The sequence below is a fragment of the Lepus europaeus genome, chromosome 3, assembly GCF_033115175.1.
Source record: "Lepus europaeus isolate LE1 chromosome 3, mLepTim1.pri, whole genome shotgun sequence".
NCBI classification, from domain to species: Eukaryota; Metazoa; Chordata; class Mammalia; order Lagomorpha; family Leporidae; genus Lepus; species Lepus europaeus.
In genome coordinates, this window is record NC_084829.1 from 163576747 (window position 1) to 163599029 (window position 22283).

Sequence of the window (22283 nt, forward strand, 5' to 3'; positions counted from 1 at the left end):
CGAAGTCAGCATCCCAGAGCCCTGCTGAGCCAGGGGGCGTGGCTGGATGGCAGAGGATGGGAAGGGGGAGGGCCGAAGAGGGGCACCAGCCCTGTCTCCCTGCTCCCTGGTGAGTGTGGCTCTGCCTTGTCATCCTGTGCCCCGAGACAGCGGCCAGTTCAGTGACCACCATTAGTCAGTTTAAAGTGGGCAAAGCAAACTCCACTCATCATGGAGTATCTCTGAGCTTAAAACTCCCATCTGATTTTTTAAGAGGTTGCTTTGGAAAAGCATTTTCTGCTGTTCCCAAGAGTTTGAAGCCCCATGAATGACAAGAAATACGGGCCTGGGCGAGATGAAGAGGGAGGAGACGCTGAAACGGCCTCTTTCTTTAGGAAAAAGGCACAGCAATAAAAATCCATAGCCCCACTGGAAGGGAAATTTAAATTCCATCCTGAGAAGTCCCAACAAACGGATTCATTGTTACTTGTTGTTTGCCACAATTAATAGACAGAGCCATTGTTAGCCGAGACCAGAGTGTGCTGTCAGCACATACCCGAGCCCCGTGGCTTCGGAATGGGGCTCAGGAAGTGGAGTTTGCTGTCTGCTTAAGGCCATTGTCCAGCACAAGGGCAGCTAATCCAGGGCTCCAAGGAAGCCTTGGGTTTCTCAGTGGCCACCACAGCTGACCTGAGCAAGATGGTGACAGCAAGGCTGTCAGGACCCCACTGCCCAGGAGGGGCCACATCCCCGACCCTTCCGGCTCCAACCCCCTGGTCAGCAGGATTTTTAGGAAGAAAAACAGTTCCAGCCACACCTCAGTGCTAGCTTGGCCTCCCCTACCAGATGATTTTTGTTGTTTTATTTGAAAGGGGAGAGAGAGAGAGAGTGAGAGAGAGAGAGAGATCACCCATCTGCTGGTTCTCTCCCCAAATCCCTACACCAGCCAGGGCTGAGCAGGAAGAAAACAGGAGCCTAGAACTGCGCCCAGGTCTCCCACGTGGGTGGCAGGACCCAAGTACTGGAGCCATCCCCCACTGCCTCCCCAGCCTGCGTTAGCAGGAAGCTGAAATGTAAGGCAGAGCGAGTGCTGGAACCCAGGCTCTCCGCCTAATACTGGCTCAGGGTGTCCCACGTGCCAACCCCTCCGTGGATGTTTTTCAGTCGTGAACCATCACAGCAGAGATCTTCAGCCTCATGCTGCCTACGGCCTCCTCTTAATACCTCCCTTTTCTAATCAATGCTGTAATTATGTTAACCACAGGCTATCTGAGGCAGGTTCTCCATGAGTGTGAGAGCACAGGAGAAAGTCACACTGAGAAGTTAATAAGTTCGCTTGGACGTAGATCCATTCCCAGAACAAGAAGGCCCTCAGGTCATGGCAACATCCAAACAAAACAGCTCCTCTCCCCGAAACTGGTTCTTACAGGCTGCAGCTTTCAGCGCTGTACAGGCACAGATGTTAGGGAGCTGGGGAGACTCAGGCAGGAGAGCCTGGATGAGGAGGAAGGCGCTACCACCTAGATACCCAGGACAGAGCCGGGCCTCGGGAAACCAGCCTGGCCAGGCGTGGTGTCAGTGTGCGGGTCTCCAGGCAAGCAGAGGGGACCCCACTCCAGGTACTTTCCCTGCCTCGGGGGGGGGGGGGGGCAGAGCTGGTGAGCAGTGGCCGCTGGAGTGTTTGCCTCCAGGCATTGAGACTTGGTCCTGAGGGTGAGGTCTAGGCGCTGGACAAGAACACAGACTCCAACACCAGACTCCATCAAAGGAGTACAGGCCATGGCAGTGGCCAGCAGAGAGCAACCCAACCACTTGGGAGTTATTTCTGGTAGCAACAGGTCCTGACCGGAAGTGAGGGGCCACCGACTGAACAGAGATGTTAAGTGTTTTGTTTTGTTTTGTTTTGTTTTTTTAGATTTATTTATTTGAAAGGCAGAGGCAAAGAGAGAGAGAGAGAGAGAGAGAGAGAGAGAGAGAGAGAAAGAGAGGTCGGCCAGTGTTGTGGCACAGCGGGTTGAAGCCCTGTCCTGCAGCGCCAGCATCCCATATGGGCACTGGTTCACGTCCTGGCTGCTCCACTTCTGATTCAGCTCTCTGCTATGGCCTGGGAGGGCAGTGGGAGATGGCCCAAGTCCTTGGGCCCCTGTACCTGCGTGGGAAACCTGGAAGAAGCTCCTGGCTCCCAGCTTCAGATCAGCACAGTCCAGCCATTGCAGCCATTTGGGGAGTGAATCTGCATTTGGAAGATCTCTCTCTCTCTCTCTCTCTCTCTCTCTTTCTGCCTCTGTAACTCTGTCTTTCAAATAAAAATAAATAAATCTGGAAGGAAGGAAGGAAGGAAGGAAGGAAGGAAGGAAGGAAGGAAGGAAGGAAGGAAGGAAGGAAGGAAGGAAGGAAAAGTTTCCTATCTGCTTGTTCACTCCCCAAATGGTTGCAACAGCTGAAGCTGAGCAGATCTGAAGCCAGGAGCCAGGAGCTTCTTCCAGGTCTCCCACATGGGTGCAGGGGCCCAAGGAGTTGGGCCATCTTCTACTGCTTTCCCAGGCCACAGCAGAGAGCTGGATCAGAAGTGGAGCACCCGGGACTCAAACTGGTGCCCATGTGGGATGCCAGCACTGCATGCTGGGTTTCTAACCTGCTGTGCCATAGCGCCTGCCTGCAAATTCTGACTTTTTAAGAGATGTTTCTGATCTCTTAGTCAATCCCACTGATTTAAATTGCTATTTTTGACAACTTCCCAACTATGTTAATTGCTCTTCCTCTATGTTTTGAAATACCTGGTAGAGTTCATCTCCCCTTCTTTCTTTTCCTGGTTGAGTTGTATAAATCTATTAATTTGCTCGAGATAATTTTTGTGTCTTCTCACTCAGAAATATATGGTTTATGAATAGATCGGTGTCAGTTTATTCAAGTTTTTTTATTCTCTTTTTCAAGACTATTAACACTCTTTCTTTATGGCAACAACATGTGGCTCAATAGGTTTATTCTCCAGGGTTCCTTGTCCAAAGGTGGTTGGCACCATGTCCAGGATCTACATTTCTATTATGTTAACTGGTGACTGCTGACGATTAGGAAGCTATTAATTTTAGTGTGTTTATTTTAGATCTAGTGTTCTATGGAATAAAAAATTTGTCAAGCATCATTGTTTTTGCTGATTCCTCTGCATATTCTGACTTTCTGTTCCATTAAATGCAAATAATTATCTTCTCCCTCTTCCCATGATCCTACCTCTCTATTTTTTCCTGTCTCATTGCATTAACAAGTTTTCAAAACACTGTTAGGGAAGCTGTCTCATTCCAATCGCTCCACAGAAATCAATTCACCTCTTCGTTAATGGGCTCCAATTCTGCACAACTTTTTTCCTGGTAAAAAAAATAGGCTCCTCCCCTAATATTCTCAGATTTTAGCAGCCTTGTTAAATCTTTCAGTTGCCCTCGGTTCATGTCATTGCTTCCATCTAAGCTCTCAGTGCTGTGTACTTGTTAGGATATGTGTTTATACGGACTTCCCAACAGACCCCTTACATCGTCTTAGACAGATTTCAGGGTGCTTGTTTTGCATTTATTTGTTTCGTTTGAAAAGTAGGTACCTGCTTTATTTGGGTGACATCCTCATTAAGGTCAATATTCTCACATCCTATTACAATTTTCACAGTCATTAGGACACCTCGGGGGAGGGTCTTGGAAAGCTACCTACCAATAATCCTGTTAACACTTCCGGGCAACATCATTGTGATAAAATGTATCAATGGCCTCAAATAATCGGGAGGTTTTGAATAGTTCTTGTCCGCTAGCAGCCAACAGCTTTACAAAGGAGGAATCTGAAACCAAGATGACAAGGCCTTGACCCAAGGTCATCTAATTAACCAAGCCAGTAGAGGTAGGGCCTGGACTCAGGAGTCTGACCCCAGCTCAGTGCTCTTCCCAGGGACACGCTGACCCTCCACCCCACCCCCACCCCGAACAACTAGCACCATACTGAACAAAAGTGCAAGAGGAGGTCGTGTTCTGTAGCAAGGCTAGAGCAGGAATTTCTCAGGGCAGAGACTGGAAAGAGTTCTGGAATCCCCATGCCACCTGCCAGCTGTTACCCCCATGCATCCTCCCATAATCCCACTGCTCCTCCAACGCTTGGGCCAGTGACACGTGCTACCAGCCGACCCGTCGGCCACCGAGCTGGGCCACTTACAGCATCCAACCCAGTGGCCTTCCCATGGCTGTTCCTCATCATCCCAAGTAAGCTCCATATCCCTGGGGCAGGGCAACTCCTGCCCCTCCGCACCTGTTCAGCTCCGCTGGTCTTTTTGACATCACATCAGCCCCCCACGCCCATGGCCCCACGTTGGGCCTCTAACAGTGGGCTTGGTGCTCTGCCACCCTCTCTCTGGCCACTTTCTGACCCTTCCATCTGACTATGGCACTCCCTCTCCCTGTCCCCCATCCAGACAGCCCCCACCTTGTCCATCCTGGCCTCGGTTCCTTCCCAGCCCTTGACTAAGCTTTTGTGCCTCCAGGTCCTCCTCAGCCACCATCCTCCCCCACTCCCCACCCCCCACCAAGGCCTCATCTCCCGATGCCCTTCCTGGGCTTTCCTGGTAGCGGGGTCTGTCCCTGCTACACTTCACCGCCATCCCGGCCACCATCGGGGCCTCAGTGCAATCATTTTCCAGTGCCTCGCTGGGGCAGGCTCAGCCTTGGCTTCAGCCTGGCCTTTTGCCATCCGAGCCATTTCCTGCACCCGGGGTTCTCTTGATTCCCACAAGGATCCAAACTGGTCCAGTGCTTTGGGGCTGCAGAGCTGGCGCCCGAAGAACAAGGCCAGTAAGTCCCTAACTCTGCAATGGCTCAGAGTTCAGCCTTTAAAATGTAGAGATTTTTCGGCTTCCTCTCCCCACAGCTCAGCAACTGTATTTCCACAGCTATTGTTATTCCACTTTGGTCTCTAATTGCTATTATAGAAAACCGTGCCTAGCCAAGGCTCGGAGACTTGCCAATCGGAGGGCTCCCTTCAAATGTAAATGTGTTATGCAAATGTCCTGGGAGGCTGGGCGTGGGACCCTGGGATCCTCTCCGGCCGCCAGGAAAAGAATGCTGCAGGCCGCGACTGGGCCCTCCTCATTCAATGCTCGGGCGCTGAGGTGCTTTCCTGTCTCCAACTTCCTCTCCCACTCCAGCAGCTGAATGTAAAGTACTTGCCACCAAATCCAGGCGCTGCTTCCTGGAGACACAGCTGCTTAAGTCGTTCCTGGTTGCTCCCCCTGGACACACAGCTTGTCGGTGCCCACCCTTCCGCCAGGGCCTCGGAACCAAGTCGGGGAGGTAGATGCGATGAAAGTCTAGAAACCGCACCCTCTCCAGCACCTCCACCCGCTCCCCCCCTCACCATCCCCCATGCGGAGGATCACATGGCTCAGCAGTGAACTGACACAGAACTGTGTCCGGACAGATGGAGACCCTGACACCCCGAGCAGGGCAGGCAGTTCTTTCAAAGGCAGCTACTGAGTCAGCAGCAGCGTTGACCTTGCCCGAGTCCTTGGTGTCATCCTCAGGACCCTTCCCTGGGCCCCCGCGCTGCAGGTGCTACTGATTCCTGTGCCTGGAGCCGCTGTGCCCTGTCTGCCCTCACCACAGCCTCCTGGTCACGGTGCCAGCCAGGCCCCTTCACTCTCCTCTTGCTCGGACCGATCTCGCTAGTTTCCCATTATGCCCAGGTCTATTCAGGTCCAAAGAAGGATCTCAGCTTCTGACCTGCCAGTTCTCAGGCCGGTGAGGTCCCCAAGCACGGGACAGCTCCCACCTTGGAGTTCGTCAGGTTCATCAGTAGCTTCCGTGTTGCACACCCAATAGTGCTGACATTTCCAAAATGTGTATGGGGTGGGGGGCAGGGAGACCACAATGTCCCGCAACATTTTCTGTACGTCCTTAGGTAAATTAAATCCCAGACTCTGTGAAAGCAGAAAATAGCGGGCCAGTGGCCCAGCCTGTGATGTTCGGCTGTTGGTGCTTCGTTTATTGGCACTGTCAAATGATTTAATATTCCCTGCAGCTCCGCTGAATTGCAGAGAAGGATCGGGGGACTGACTCTCCCCTGGAAGATCATTTATGTTCCAAAGTGCTAAAAATACTTTCAAGTGCAATTAGCTGATTTAAGAGGCAGAGATTCTATCCTTCCCTGCCTACCTCCCGAGGTCACGGGAAGGATAACAGGGTGGGGAACATATACTTGCGCTTTGAGCGCAGTAGGAAGAAAGTCCTGTGTCAATTCAGGGTGACTTTATAATTATCCGGCAAGATCAGAGTGTCTGATCAAAGAGAGTCGCTCTGATCCACTCAGTTACAACATGATCTCCCTCTTTCCAGGCCTAATAATGCATCACAAATTGACAAGTGTTTGTGAAAATGATTTATGGCTCAGCTCAATCACTAGGAGGTCGCCCCATGCATGTCAATTACACACTCCCCTCCACCACCTCTGCTCACAGCCCTGCCTGCCAGCTCACGTTGCTGTCACGGTCCCTGGCCTCAGCACCTGCGTTCCGGGGAAGAACGGGATCACTGGCTTGCAGAAATACATACATTTGCCCGAAACTGTGAAAAAATTAATACATTTACACGTCAGACTCAAGGCCCCTGTTTTTCTTCCCCCGGGCGCTGCGTGGAGGCCTCACAGACACGTGACTTGCCCTGCACAGCAGCCGTGCCCACCCAAGGCCTCGTGGAACCCTCCATGGCGCAGAGGGCCTCCGTGCCTCCTGCCTGCCTGCAGGGTACAGAGCACAGCGTGTGCAGGGTCCGAGTCCTGGGCAGACATGCGCCACTCCTCTTTCTGATCCCAAAGACTCTCTGATGGCAGGAAAGGACCGCGCACTGGGCCCGCAGTTTCCACCATATCTGAAGCTGAAGACACAGAGCCGAGTTAAAAATGACATTCTCGCGGAAACGACTTATGAAAAGCCTATTACCTAGCAATTTCATATTTGGAGGCAATTATGTTAATGTTATTAGCGCATTATGAATGGTACTAATATGATTATTGTTTTGTGTGGTACTACAGGAAATTAATTTAAATAGATTTACATATTTTTCAGATAAAGGGCACTGCTAAACATGGATAAATAAGAAGGCTGCCTTTACTCTGGAAATAAAAAACCAAACACTGGGAGAAAAACGAGGTTGTGACCTCATTTGCAATACGAACGCAGGCATTATCGTGGTTTTGGTCAATGTAAATATTTTGCAGTTGGAAAAGTGTTTTTCTTGTTTAAAGGAGCAATTGGGATTCACCTCCTCAGGCCCCTCTGAGGTGCCCTGGGCTCTGAGCCCCATCCCCCCCATAGCTGACGGGGTCCAGAGCCAAGATAGCAATGAAACCGCTCACCCCAGCCATGCCCAGGGCCCCCACGGTGCCACATCCAAACTCCACCTGCCTAGACCTCAGCTCCTCCTCTTAGACCATCAGGGACTGTAACTTTTCCATGACATCGTTTAGAGTCCTAATTAAATAAGGCCTGGCCTCCTGCATCCCAGGATTTTAGTGAAAGGAAACCCTGCTGGGGACTTGTGGAGGCTGCTTGCCCTCTCGAAGTGGGTTTGGCTCCTCCCCTGTTATCCAGGTGAGATTCCACTGTGCGGCCCTCACTGTGCACCTGCTCTGGGCCAGCCCCGGGCTGTAGGGACCAAACCTGAGCACAGACAGCCGGCAGCAGGAGACAGTGCAAATCGTGGCTGCTGGCTGAAGTCATTCAGGGGCTTCAGCAAGATCTCCAGAGATGGTCAGGGAAGGCTCCCCAGAGGCAGGACCTGGGCTGGGCCTGCGCAGAGATTCCAGACAAGGAGCCACAGGGCGTCCCAGGTCAGGCTAGCTCTGGGTGCAGGAGGCAGAAGTAGGGGTCTGCACAGCACGTCCCAGAACACAGAGGCTGTCCTAGCTGGAAATATGGGGTGAGAGCAGCTTGGTGACAGACCACAGGTGATCTGTAGGGAATGGGCAGGGCGGGGGAAAGATGCTCCTGCAGCCTTGTGAACACCTGGAAAGACAAGGGGAGAAGCTGCCTTTGCCAAAAGGAATCAGGCAATGGTGTGCAGGAGTTAGAGAGGAAGAAGCAGGGGTGAGGAGATCAGAGTCTTCTGCACGTACATAGGCCAGGGTGGTGGGGGCTGCCCTGCCAGAGGGACCTCGTCTCATCTGATAAACCCGTAAGCCGTGAGTCACAGCTGTACAGGGATGCGTGCTACCAGCTGATGATTTGCTTTTAAACTGAACGTGCTTTGAGGACCAAGCTCCTGTAAGTTTCTTGTCTGCGGGTCTTCAGCTTGTATGGAGTAAACAGCAGGCTCTCAACAAATGCTTGCGGAGTGAACGGAGGAACGAATGAGGGTGCGAACAAGCAGACTGTAGACGGTGTCAGAGATGGTTTCCTGATGAACAGTGGGGACTCGGGGCCTCCTGATAAGCTCACAGGAAGCCGCTTGGGCTTCCGGGGGCCCCAGGCCACCCCATCACATGTGCACGTCCCTCATCCAGGGATGGGCTTGAGGTGTTCTAGGCATTTCCTGCATGCATTTTCGGGAGCATTTAGGCCTCCTTTCCCTGGTGAAGCTGCAGAGGAGGCTCTGGGGCTCCTGGGCATTTGTTTCCAGAGTCTTAAGAACTGTGAACGGCGTCCCGGAGCACAGGACGCAAGGCCAATGGCAATGATCAGTTCCTGCCATGCGTGGTGCTTTAAGGGCTGGATGGGTGAATAAATGTGAATAAGTTAGTCACTGATGTGTAATAAGCACACAGTGCAGAAGTGTTAGCTGTTGTCATTATTCTAGCTCCACCTACTACATTCTAAATGTTTCCATTCTGAACATAAACTAAATAAAAATAGCTTTTATGTTCTTTCAGCAGTACAAACTTTCCTCCTTTCCCTTAAAACAACCATCAGTTTCCAGTCAGTTGACATGCTGGAGACTGAAGCTGGATATTGCATTAGGATTGCCACCCCATGGGAGACCAGGAATTGAGACCCAGGCTCCCAGCTGCGGCCCTGGCCCAGCCCCGGCTGTTGAGCTCAAGTGGGATGTGAATCAGCAGGTGGGCGTGCTCCCTCTGTCATTGCTGCTCTCTCTCTTTCTGCCTCTCAAATAAATTCACAGTTTTTAAAAATTACATCAGGATTATATTTTGGTGACTAAAAAAAGAAAAAAAACAACACCTAGATCCTTATATTTAACATTTATAATAGAATGTTTCTCAATTCTGGATCAAAGATTAGTATCATAATATTTTGATTACTATACATTTCACTTCAGCAAATAATAACTTGATTCATAAATTTAAATGGATATTACTGTGTCTCCAGTTATTTAGCATTAAAATCATTGTCATCACTTTCCAATTATCTTCTCATGGAAAAAACAGTAATATATCAATTCATAAACAGTCATTTGTGTCTAATTGGATGAGTGGTTGTGCTTGATTGAAATATGTTAAGGCCATTAAAACTTCTTACAGGTCTGTTATTGGTGAATTTCCTACCCGTGCTATCAGGATGGCAAGCAATTGAAAGGTTTATGAATGGGAACTAGAAATGTGTCTACTCTGCCTTTTTAGAACAGATAAGAGCACTATAGAATTAGGAACCCGGTGCAGACTTCCAAGATTACAGGTGAATTACCGGTGAGCTGGCGGACAGGGTCTCACACAGAGGAAGTGCACTGTGGTTCAGGAACAGGAAGTGTCATTTGACTCAGTTCTTCAGTTTATCAACCTGCTGTTCTGCAGAGGGCTCAAACTCCTCGTTCTCTGGGACTCAGAATACCCTGGGCAGCGTTGTGGCCTGGGAGAAGGAGGAGGGGACAAGAGGGCCATCAGAGGGGGCAGGGCTGCAGGGGCTGTAGGACCAGGGCCAGAGCCAGTGCCTGGACCGGCATGTGGGACCTGAGGGAGCATTCTAGATCTCTATTCCCCTGTTTCTCAGCACCAGGCCACGAGCTGGGCGCCCACCGCTCAATCCTGCACACAGCCTGGGAAGTGGGTCCTCCAGCCGCTCCCCTCACAGGTGAGCACTCAAGAAGCTCGGAGAGGCCCAAGACTTGCCTGGGGTCACACGCTCTGCACCCTGCCTGGCCGGAGAGATTCTGGAAACTTCCCTCTCCACACAGCACATGCCGCCTTCCAGCCCTAATTTCCAGCCAGTCCCTGGCCCTCTGGCTCGGCTTTAAGACAGAAAATGCTTGTCTTAAATGTCTAAATTACAGCTTCCTGCCTAGAACTGGCCAGAGAGCTGGGGCTCAGGGTCAGGAAAGCAGAGAGACTGGGGGACTTAGCTTGGGGAGCGCCAGGGGGAAGCCTGTGCAGAGCAGCCATCGCTCGCCATGCACACCGCGATCCCCTGAGCTCCTCCCCCAAGCAGGGGCACAGGAGGCACAGAGCTCCTCAGCTTGGTCCCTGTGGCCATGAACCCCAGGGCTTCCTCCCAGGAGCTGTGGCTCCACGCCAGGCTCCACCCCATCAGTGCAGTCTCTGCCTCTTTGGAATGATGTGTTTGTCAAACAACCAGGAAGTGCCCAGTAGTCACTGGTTGTTTGGCCAGGAAATGAGCCACCATATGAGAACAGAAGACATCCTACTTCTAAATCCCATTTTAAAAATTATCTTTAACATTATGCCAATCTAGTGGGATGACCGTATTTCACAGCAATGCTACAAAAAGCGACATTTAATTAATGAAAAGCTGAAATCATCAAACATCGGGAAGGTACAGATTGTTTCTTTGAAGCATCTACTGTAACTGAAATTTTATTAATGAGATATTACTGAGAAACTGCTTCAGAGGTTAGATTAAAAAGTAATTACTTTCTGTATATCAATTCTACTTACATGCGCAGAGCTTCTAAACTGTTCGAAAGTGTTTTCAAATAGTTGCGTCTGAGAACATACCACATAAATCCCCTGCCACATTTAAACCATTTACTCGGGGAGTAAAGGCTTGCTGAACAAGCAAACCTCAACCCAGTCCCTAAGACATTACCACTAATTTCGAATTAATGTTGCCTGTCTTTTTTTCCTCTTCCAATTGCTCCCTTTCTGATACTTCACACGCTTCTCAGATCCGAGAGAAAGCTAAGTAGCATTCAGAGTAGTTACTTTTCCTCCTGAGGAGAATGTAGAACTGAAGCAGCTAGCAAAATATTAAAATAATTTAAAGAAGAAAAAATAAGATGAATTGTAAAAAGATCCAGCACATTAATTTTAAAAGAGTAAAATTTAGCAGACAGAGCAGGTGTCCGGCACAGTGGTTAACTGCCGTCTGGGACACCCTCACCCTGTATCAGAGAGCCTGGCTTTGAGTCCCAGTGCCTGTTCCAGTTCCAGCTTCCTGCCGGCGCACAGCCGCCGTATTTTCCTCATGTAAATTCCTTCGTAGAGGTGCTGCAGATTAATTACTGAGTTTACTTTCAGGAGTTAGACAGTTTGGGTTGATATTCTCAAGGGGATCTTTTAAAAAAACTGGAATTCCCTTCCGGGCACGGCTGGGATCCAGAACAGATCAGTAAATACTTCATTCGACAGAGAAGGCTGTTATAGCGAGTTGAATGCAGTAGTAGTTTGGGGGGCAGCAGGGGATGGCGCAAGTACCTGGGTCCCTGCCACTCGGGTGGGAGACTCGGTGTTCCCAGTTCCCAGCTCCTGGCTTCAGCTTAGCCCAGCTCTGGCTGCTGCAGGCTTTAGGGAAGTGAAACACCAGATAAGAGATATTCTCTCTCTCTCTCTCTCTCTCTCTCTCTCTCTCTCTCTCTCTCCCTGCCTTTCAAATAAACTAAGCTAAATAAATAGAATTTTAAGTAATGTAGTGTTATGGGTGAAAGAGCAGTGAAGATGATCTCAATTCTTTGTCTCAGTTTCTACATGGACAAGACTATGAGGGTCTGAGTCTTTTAAGCTCAGTTTTTTGGGGCTGTGGGGAGCCAGGATGGCAGCTAACAATCAGTTAGAAGGCAGGGACAAAACCCATCAAAAAAGCTGGATTTGTAATCTTGTTTGCCCTGTATCGTTTGTTCATGACAAGACCAAAAGAGACATCAGAAGGGTGGGATTGGTAACTTCTTCTTCCTATTCTTAGGGTAAAACTAGAAACTCAGACAGGTGGGATAGGCACCTTTGTCTTGCTTCTGGGGAGAAACATGCAGTGGGATTTGGCACCTTTTTTAAAAAAATGTATTTTATTTATTTGAAAGGCAGAGTTACAGAGAGAGAGGTCTTCTATCCCCTTGTCCACTCCCCCAAATGATCACAATTGGCCAAGGCCAGGAGCCAGGAGCTTCTTCCCAGTCTCTCACATGGGCACAGGGGCCCAAGCACTTGGGTCATCCTTTCCCAGGCATACCAGCAGAGAACTGAATCAGAAGTGGAGCAGGTGGGACTCGAACCAGTGCCCAGATAGGATGGAAGCATCACAGGTGGCAGCTTTATGTCCTACGACATGGCCCCGACTCCTGTATATTTATTTTCAACCCCCATACCTTACTAGAATCTTGTGCTTATTCAGTTGATTCTCTTGGATTTTTCAGATGTAAAAATACACATCTTCCAAAAAATGTGGGTTTTTTTGGCCTCCTCCTTTCCAATTTTTGCTTGCCTCAAATTTGTTTTTCTTGTGTAATAGCATCATCTAGTATCTATAATGAACTATTAAATGATAATGATGTTAACAGTGATAGTGGAACTACTTGTGCTATGTCTGTGTTAAACGTGGGATTGGCTATTGGACTGAGAAGGATATGCACCTACTTTAACTTACAAAGGAAGTATTCCACTATTTGTATTTCATTTTTATCACTAATGGTTGCTGAATATTTTTAATAATTTATTAACATCCATGAAAATTATAATTTTTAACTTACATCCTAGATTTTAATACAATTCATAACAATGAATCATCCTTATTGTTGCTGAAGAAAACTGCATTTGGTAGTGATCATTCTTTTTTTTTTTTTTTTTTTTGACAGGCAGAGTGGACAGTGAGAGAGAGAGACAGAGAGAAAGGTCTTCCTTTGCCATTGGTTCACCCTCCAATGGCCGCCGCGGCCGGCGCGCTGCAGCCGGTGCACCGCGCTGAATGATCATTCTTTTAATATGCTGCCGGATTTAGTTCACTAATAAGTTATTTAAAGCATATTATTCAGCATTCATAAGTGATATTGGTCTCTTGCTGACTTTCTCTGTACTTTCTGTGTTTTGGTATCAATGGCATACATCATCCAGAGGACAAAAATTGGAAGGTTTTTGCATTTTTTCACTCTTAAGTAAACTCTTAAGTTCTATACAAAAGCATTGAACATATAGAATTATTATGTCTAGGGATAGCACTTTTTTTGGTTGTGGAAGAATTGCTTTCTGATAATCTGCTATTTTTATCTCATATTAATCAGTCATTTTATACTTTCAATCTTTTCTTGGGTCAGTTTTGACAAATCCCATTTGCCTAGATTTTTTTTTTCATTTATCCAAATTTTAAATTTATCTGCACAGAGTTGAAAAACCTAGTATTCTATATTTCTGTCCCCTTCTCTTAAAATTTGTTTGTAAATTCTCAGTTTTTTTCATCAATTTACTTGCCTTTTATATTTTATTGGATGTTTTCTTTCAAAGGTCACCTTTTAGATTTATTTTGTGGTTCTGCTTGTTTGGCTTTCTAGTTAATTAATTTCAGCATTTACTCTTGAAAATCTACTCTTTTTCCATACACTGTATTGCTCCTTTCCTGACTTTTGAGTTAGTTCAATTTTTTATCTTTAATTAACATTAAGATTTAAGATAATACATTTTTCTCTGGGTATTTTAGTAGCACCTCATAGCCTCTGATGTGCAGAATTTTTATTATATTATTTTTTGTAACTTTGGGTTGTGTTTCCTCTTTGACCTAAAAGTTGTTTTAATAAAATCAGGTTACTTGGTATTTACCTTTGCTTTTGCCAAATACACTTATTTTTCTATTATTTTATATATCAGCTTCAAAATGGTGTTCCTTAGTCCCTAGCTATTGCAAATGAGGCAATCAGTAAATTAACGCTACTTCCCATCTTTTTCTCCTCTTCCTCTTCTCTCTCTCTCTCTTTTTTGACAGATGCAACATTTCTACATGGTCAGGGCATTTACTATTTATAGATAGTCTGTTTTCCACATTGTTTCTGTCTTAGTTCTTCACTCAAAATACATTCAGTGGGGGCCAGCATTGTGGCACAGCAGGTAAGGCCACTGCCTGCAACACCAGCATCCCATATGGTCACCGGTTCGAGTCCCAGCTGCTCCACTTCTGATCCAGCTCCCTACTAATGTGCCTGGGAAAGCAGTGGAAGATGGCACAAGTGCTTGGCCCCCTGCGCTTATATGGGAGACCCAGTTGAAGATCTTGGCTTCTGACTTGGGCCTGGCCCAGCCCTGGCTGTTGCAGCCATTTGGAGAGTGAACCAGCCAATGGGAGATCTCTCTCTCTCTCTCTCTGTCCCTCCTTCTCTGTCTATAACTCTGCCTTTCAGATAAATAAATAAATCGTAAAAACATACACTCAATGCCCAGCACGGACCAGTTTTGTCCTCAGCTACTCTGGTCGTAGAGAAACGATATTTCCCCAGTGTCACAGATTTTCAGGACTGGGTCCCCATAGGGGACCAGGACAGTCTCACTGGGGCAGGCTGGCCTTGCCACCGGTGCCTGTGTGGGTGTTTCTCTGCTGTCTTCTGACCCGGAGGGCAGCGGTCACCTTGGGAGTGACCTGGTCAGTGAGACCACACAGAGCGTCAGCTTGCCAGCTCCGTGGCACAGTCTGAGACGCCACCTCTGTGTCAATCATTCAAGGGGCGCAAGGAACTGCAAGGGCTGACGGCAGCCCCAAGTGCGACCTCGACCCGCGAGGGTGCCCTGCTCCAGGCCCTTGAGGGCAGAGGTGTTGCTGTCGGTGATGAAGCTTCCCCCGGGAGGGCCCAGCCATTGGCCTCTCCCTCCATTCTGCTTCCCCTAGATTTGGGGGGCTGTGTCTTCCCCTTTTCTTTCTCTGTCCCCAGACATCCCCAGAGTAGGGAGGATTGGGAACAAACAGCCTTGGCTCTCTCATTCCCCACCTGACATCGGCTTCCAGGTCAGTTTTCCCCGGCTCCCGGGTGCTTTTCCAACGTGCAGGTGGCCTGCTGTGATCTGAGCGTTTGTGTCCCTCCACATCCCTACACGGAGAGCAACAGAATGAGGAGGAGAGGCCCGTGGGACGTGATTGTGTCTGGAGGGTTCCCCCGCGTGAATGGGAGCCCCTTCTGCTTCCCACCTTGGAGGGCCCCCAGAAGGTGCACTGCCTGAGGAGGGAGCAGCCACCAGACACCGCCTGCGGTCAGTTATCCAGCCAAAGGTGTTTGATGAAAGCAGCCCAGACTAAGACATAGGTCCGAGTCTTCCTTTGTTTCAAAAACCAGCCCTTCGATGGACCTTGCTCTGTACCAGTGTCTCCCCTGCCAGGAGCCCTAGTGAGGCAGAGCTGAACCATCTCCATGCCTGTCTAGTCTCTCTCCAATCATTTCAAATCCCCTGTTTCAACTTGATTTTTCTAATTTCTACTCCGGGTGTCTTTACTGAGTTTTCTGTGCGATGTTGCCCCTTCCTGCTGGGACCTCGGCGTCTGGGGTTTCTCTCTCTCACTTCCTCCCTGGGTTCTGTGGGCTTGTTCTCCTTGCCCTCCCATTGTCTGGCTGGCTGCTCCCCCCAACCCCAGCTCTTGCATTTTGGCTTGAAGGGCTCTCAACGCCATGCTCGCGTCCTTCTGTTTAATTTGTCGGTTTCCATTCATGGAGCGCCAGTCCTCAGTCCATCATTCTTGGCCATTGCGTCTGTGAGTATGCGTGGGTGCCTTCCAGGAGTGAGCTCCACCCTGCTTCTCCGGGGTTTTTCTTCTAATGAGATGCTGCCTTTTGTTTCAATTGCTCGATTTCAAATGAGTTAGATTTCCCGCCCAACGGGAAAAAGGACGGTCTGCCCCACAGGTTGTTCCTGCTCTTCTGAACATTCTAGAAGAGTTGTTTTCTCTGCTCCCTTAAGCCACCTTGACAGAGGAGGGGTCTTCCCGGGGCCTGCCCCACTCACCCTGTATCTGGGCCCGTGGCACCATCACGAGACAGGTCCTCCGCGTGGCCGCGTGGCCACCAGGCCTCCGCGCAGGAGGTCCCCGCGTTCCCTGTGGCCTCCAGCTGCAGGACCTGCAGCCGCTCGTCTCTTGTCACCGCCACACTTCTGGTTTGCACGGCTGCTGCCCAGACTCCGGTCTGTCCACCCCAGATCTTGCTGCTTCGGTTCTCTGGAGGGGATATAGGCTTATCACTTAAAGGGGAAGTCTGTCACCTCCAGAAAAAGGTATCTTTGCTGCCATTTCCTGAGCCGTTCACCATCAGGGGTGTCTCCACTGTATGTCCCCAAGCCTGAGGGGCCGTGATGTACACAGCCCCATGGTGCACACAGACCGGTGGACAAAGGAAAACACTAAATGACTGCTCACTTCAAGAAGCCTCCACTCTAAAAGAGAGCACAGCGTCTGTCACGCGCCGTCTTAGTCCGCACAAGCTGTCATAACTAAACACTGCCGGCCACAGTGCAGCCCCACAGGTGGGTCAGGAGGCTCCAGCAGCAGGGACAATGCAAGCTGTGGCAGAGACACCATGCACCCAGGCGTGGGCAGGTGCCACACCAGGCCCATTGGTGAGAAGCCCTTGAACTCCTGTTTAAAGACCGGACTTTGCTGCAACACAGTCACCAAAGATCCCGTTTGGGATGCATGAGGAGGAGTGAGTGGTTAGTGTGTTTGGAGCTATACCTTAGAAAGTGTGAACTCGCAACATCTTGTGAAATAGATTGGAAGGGTTGAGAACAAAGCACAGTGTAGCACAATGGCTGAAAAGTAGTGACAGCTGAAAATCAACTTACTTTTTTTTTTTTTTTGCCATATGAGATGTAGCTGATGACTATTTAATTTTGTAAGTAGAAATGTAGGGGTAGGCATTTGTCCTAGTGGTTAAACCCTTGGCTAGGTCACCTGTGTCCCACGTGAGCACCTGGGTCTGAGAGCTGCCTCCACCTCCCAGTTCTACCTCCCTGCTGATGCAGATACTGACTGGCTCCTGCCACCCACCTGGACTGAGTTGGCACCCCTGGCATTTGTGGGCATTTGGGGAGTGAACTCTTGCTCACTCTCTCTCAAATAAATGAACGAATATTTTTGAAAAGAAATATATAGCGAGATCTCCAAAAAATGAACCTTCAAGTTTGTCACATTGAAGATAAAGTGTAAAGAGCTTATATTCAATAATTAGCAACTCCAAGCAAAATGCAGCATTCAGAGAGTGGTAATGTGTAACTGAAACACAGTGTATAGGCGTCGGCTACCCTGAGCCCTGAGCTAGCCTTTTGATCTAGTAATTTCACAGCATAGGGAAAGAAATGAGGCCTGCCCCCTTTTAGCATGCAATCCAAATTCAATTAACTTTAACCAATGTGTTGACAGCATTCTTTCCTTTCTTATTAAAATAAAATCTTTATTCATGATAAAATTAGATGAATATCATGCCATGGGAAGCAGGTCAAGTTTTTCAAGAACGTTTTAAAATATTATAGGTTAAATCCTTAGGAATAAAAGCATTAATTTGAATATTCTGATGGGCATTTTTTTTTCCTTGAAAAAAATTATTATTTGGAACACTTCAAAGAAAATAGTCCCAAAGGATTACAGGATTGTAGAACCATGAGTGATTTTAGAGAGGATCTTGATCCTCTTGCCATCCCACATAAGAGTCAAGTTCAGAGGGCTTTGCAGCCAGCCCAAAGCCATGCCTAGAGCTGCTGGATGAACCCAGGAGGTCACAGATCATCAGCTTCTTTAGAGAAGAGTCACTGACCCCAGTCTGGCGCTTGCTTCTGCCCGTCGCTTCTTCTATTCACGGATGGAGAGCTTTGGTCCAATGGAGAGCTGAGGGCCCTGCGGCAGGAAGACGTGAACAGACGTTAGAAAATTGCCCATCAAGCTCCTTAGTGCACTTAATAGATTAATCTCACCTTGTTTAGCTATTTTTAAGCCCCAAACAAGATCAGTATTGTAACTCAGAGGACATCACGTACCTGCTCTCCCGTCCCTGGATGGGCACGAGCTGCAGAGGGGTACAGCCACCTGCCTCCCTCCACTTGCCCAAAGACAAGTTCAGGTTCTTCTCCCTCAAACTTCGTCCTTTGCAGTGTTCCTTGTTAAAACTAATGCTGTTGCCATTCATCTAAAACAACCCCTCTCTCACTCTACCAAATTTAACACTGCTTTCTGGTGATCCACACCCCCCCCCCAAATACATCTTTATCTCTCTGTCACCTCAAACCAAGCTGTTACCACTCTGCACCCAGAGAGTGCAGGAGCCATGGAACTTAGACCACATCCAATGGGGGGCAGACGGTGGCCAAAAGATGAGGGTCATGTGTCACTTGTCTAAGACCTTCCTTGTCCTCCTATTTTATTCTTGGCATAGAGGGGACTCCTCTTGCCACGACCACTCAGCTCTGTGTCACCTGCTAACGTCTCCAGCCTCACCCCAACAGCCACGCCCTCAACTGGGCAGACCCAACTCTCCCGCATGCAAGCCTCCACTTAAACCATCCCTGGGCCTGTGACCCTTCCCTCTTCTCAGCCAGGCTTCTGCAGGGGAGACCCACCCGCCTCAGCCCCGACTGTGTGGACTTTGCAAGCTTAGCCACAGTGTTCCTTTAACGGCCCTCGCCCCTGCAGGTCTGCGGCTCCCAGGGCCATCCCGACGTCAGACGGAAGGTTGTTAATTTCATCTCTGCTGCGCCGTGCGGGAGGAAGCTGGCCCAGGGAAGACGGCTAGGTCCAGGGGAACGAAGGCGCCATGCACAGAGCAGAGCAGGGCCGCCGGCTGATGGCCAGGCAGACACTGGTCCAGGACAGCTCCTCGCATAGACACGGCCCACTGGAGGCGCACCCAGTCCTGGCTGACCGACAGCGCCGCAGCACTGGCTCCGTCTTGCGCGTCGCCTCTCTCGTTGGCACAATTCTGTCTGTATGCACGTGGAGCGGTGAATGGAATATCTCACCAGGGTAACCGTTTACTGACAACCCGTGCTCTTTTATAGGCCGTGTCTTTTAGGATGGATGGCAGCTCATTACTCGGAGGTTTATAAAATCAGATGGAATGATGAACTCGCATCTGTTAGGATCGGGATGGGCGATAAAACTGGTGTGAATTGTCCATAAATATTTATTGTCAGGAAATATCCGTGCGTACTGCTGCTTTTAGGGAAATAATACACACTTTATTATTGATACATAAAGCAGGACGTCTGTGTCTACCACACATAATAGCATCGATAACAATAAAGTGATATTCTGACTGCACTACCAGAGAGGCAGAAAGGAAAGATGAAATTTTGGGTTCTGAAGCTCATTTCAAAAGCAGTTTTTAAAAGCCCATACTACAGTTACAAACCCCCGTTTGAGGTATTAAAAACTTCCAACTCAGTCAAGATGGAGCAATTAGGTTTCAGAGTCAGTAATGTGATTCTAACTCTGCCATGAGAAAGGGCTTATTATCTTCTGAATAAGTGATGTAGCCGTGCTAAACTCAACAGTCGCTGGCTCTTAATGCCAGCCTCGGCCGTCGGCAAAGGAGCCATTCCTCCCCCCGTGCCGCAGCAGCCGGGCCCCATCCGGAGAAGCTCTCGGAGGGAAAACGCTGCACCGTGGGTGGCGATGCAGGCGCCACGTGTGTGGGAATGGATGCCTGTGTGTGTGTTCGTGTGCGCGTGTGTGCATGTGCGTGCCTGCAGTCGACCCCCGGGGCCTGCAGGGAATGGGTTCTAGGACCACCCCTCCCTGTGTGGAAGCTCGAGCCCCTTACACTGTCCTAACAGAACCTATGCCCATGTACCAGTATCCTTTCAATCATCTGGGGATTACTTATAATAGGTAACATCATGCAAATACCCTCAAGTAGTGGTTACACTGTACTGTTTGGGGAGCAATGACAAGGAAAATGAGTCCATACACGTTCAGTCCAGAAGCAGCATTTTTCCCTTTTCAAATACTTTTAAGCCATCATTGGTTGAATTCGTAACTCAGAACCCTTGGACGTAGCAGACCAGCTGGCAGCACATGTGTGTATTTCTGTATGCATCTCTCTATATATGTATGTACATGTATGTGTATGTGTGTCTATACAAATGTACATGTGTATACACGTGTGTGTTTATGTATTACCTTGAAAACTATCTGATCCTGTGTTTACCAAGGAACAGATTAAACATGAATAGTTTTCATATAACTCTTTTTTTAAAGATTTATTTTTTTATTGATTTGAAAGAGTTAGAGACAGAGGTAGGGGGCCAGAGTGGGGGCTGGCATGGGGTGTGTGGCTGGGGACCCTGGTTGGGTGCTGCGTGCCCTGGCTGGTCTGGGAGAGGCGAGCGTGGCTGTGAGACTACTGAAGATTTTCAGAAGGAAGACACCACAGTAGAAGCTCTTCCTTTTACTCTGCTGTTTTCTTTCAAAACAAGAAAATGATTTCAGGAGAGTAAGCCTCGAGGCGTCTTCTCCTTCCCCCAGAGCTTAGCGATTATTCAAACGACTTTCATTCTGTATCATCCTTCTAGATTTTGCTTTTCAGAGAAGGTATTTAGCTCGTGACAACGGCTGGTTGTAGAACCTCGCCGGGTTTCTCAGGTGGTTTTTCCTTAATTGCAATTTCATCTCAGGCGCTTGAAATTCCAAGCACTAAGAGCGTCTGGAGTGGAGCTGCCGTCTGATTCACCTTCAGAATTATGTTGATCTCTCAGTCACAGGAATTATAAACTTGACCGTGGCGAAGAGAGGCCCTTTGCTGATGTTCTGTGTGCATGGTATTTTGTAGCCGAGGTCATTAATGGTGGACAGAGGAGTGGAAGAGCCGAACAGACCTGCGCCGTGTGTGGCTCCGACCCTCGTCAGCTCTGCAGTTCCTGACTAGCCCCGCCTCAGTTTCCCCATCTGTACTCACCCAGGATGGTTAAGCGAATCAGATTCAATGATTCAATGCCTGCAGACCCCACAGCAAGTGTAACCGATAGCTCTACTTAACATTCCGCTGCGTTTGAAATGTAAAGTGAACGTAAGTTTAGCTGTGATCACACCTTTGAATAGGAGATCAAAACTAAAAATTCCATGTTGCCAGATTCCTAATGGCGAGTCGTTCTGTGCAGCACTCTACCTGAAATCTGAGCAAAAATTAGTTCCTGAATATCAGAGAAATGTAATACAGAGAGAACTTTCTGCCGCAAAATTATTGCCTCTTTATGCCACCAAGCATTTTTTATTTTTTTTTTACTTGACAGATAGACAGTGAGAGAGAGACGGAGAGAAAGGTCTTCCTTCCATTGGTTCACCCCCAAATGGCCGCTACAGCCGGCGCTGCGCCGATCTGAAGCCAGGAGCCAGGTGCTTCCTCCTGGTCTCCCATGTGGGTGCAGGGGCCCAGGCACTTGGGCCACAGCAGAGAGCTGAACTAGAAAAGGAGCAATCGGGACTAGAACCCGGCACCCATATGGGATTCTGGCACCACAGGCGGAGGATTAGCCGAGTGAGCCATGGTGCCGGCCCTCACCAAGCACTTTTGAATGGCTTTTCCTAATTCCCTTCCCAGAATACAAAGGGACCGCAAATTAGTTTTATGTATAAAATAACTACAACTTGGTGGATATGTGTTAGCAAAAATGGCCAACTGAGTTCTTAAGAGAAACTCAAAGGCATTTAGGGGGAGGCATTCCCCAGGGGTGACTTATGCCAACGCGGTCCTCCGTGTCCATGACATTAGCTGAGAACTGCCACAGCAAAGGTGATGACCAAGCCCACAGGATGTCATCCCTCTGTCAGGACAGGCGTCCAGGTCCGCCTCACGACATCCGGATGTCAGGCGGGGGCCTAGGGAGCGACACGGGAGGTGGTCACTGGAAGCCACATTAACAACTTGGAATTCCGTGCACTGACGTGGACCCTGCACGTGCACAGGCCGCGGGAACATTGCCCTGATTCCTGTGTCACAGGCCTGCTGTTGTCTCGAGGATCTGTTTGTGCTTTGGTTTTATAGGGCTTTTTGTTTTTGTTTTTAACACTTATTTGTCTATTTGAAAGGCAGAGTTATAGAGAGAATAGCAGAGAGAGAGAGATAGCTCCCATCTGCTGGTCCTCTCCCCAAATGGGTGCAGTGGCTGTGGCAGGCCAGGCTGAAACGAGGAGCCAGGAGCTTCTTCCAGGT

The 22283-nt window shown here is 48.9% G+C and overlaps 1 protein-coding gene across 2 annotated transcripts in view; it reads left to right on the forward strand.

Moving 5' to 3' along the window:
• Positions 1–22283, forward strand: part of PACRG (parkin coregulated) — a 589968-nt gene that overhangs the window by 543943 nt on the left and 23742 nt on the right. The window contains exon 8 of one of the 2 annotated variants that reach the window (XM_062187779.1): positions 19418–19429. The exons of the other annotated variant lie outside the window; for it this stretch is intronic. Coding sequence (XP_062043763.1) covers positions 19418–19429 — 12 coding nt within the window. The remainder of the gene's footprint in view (positions 1–19417; positions 19430–22283) is intronic. 2 annotated transcript variants of the gene reach the window in all.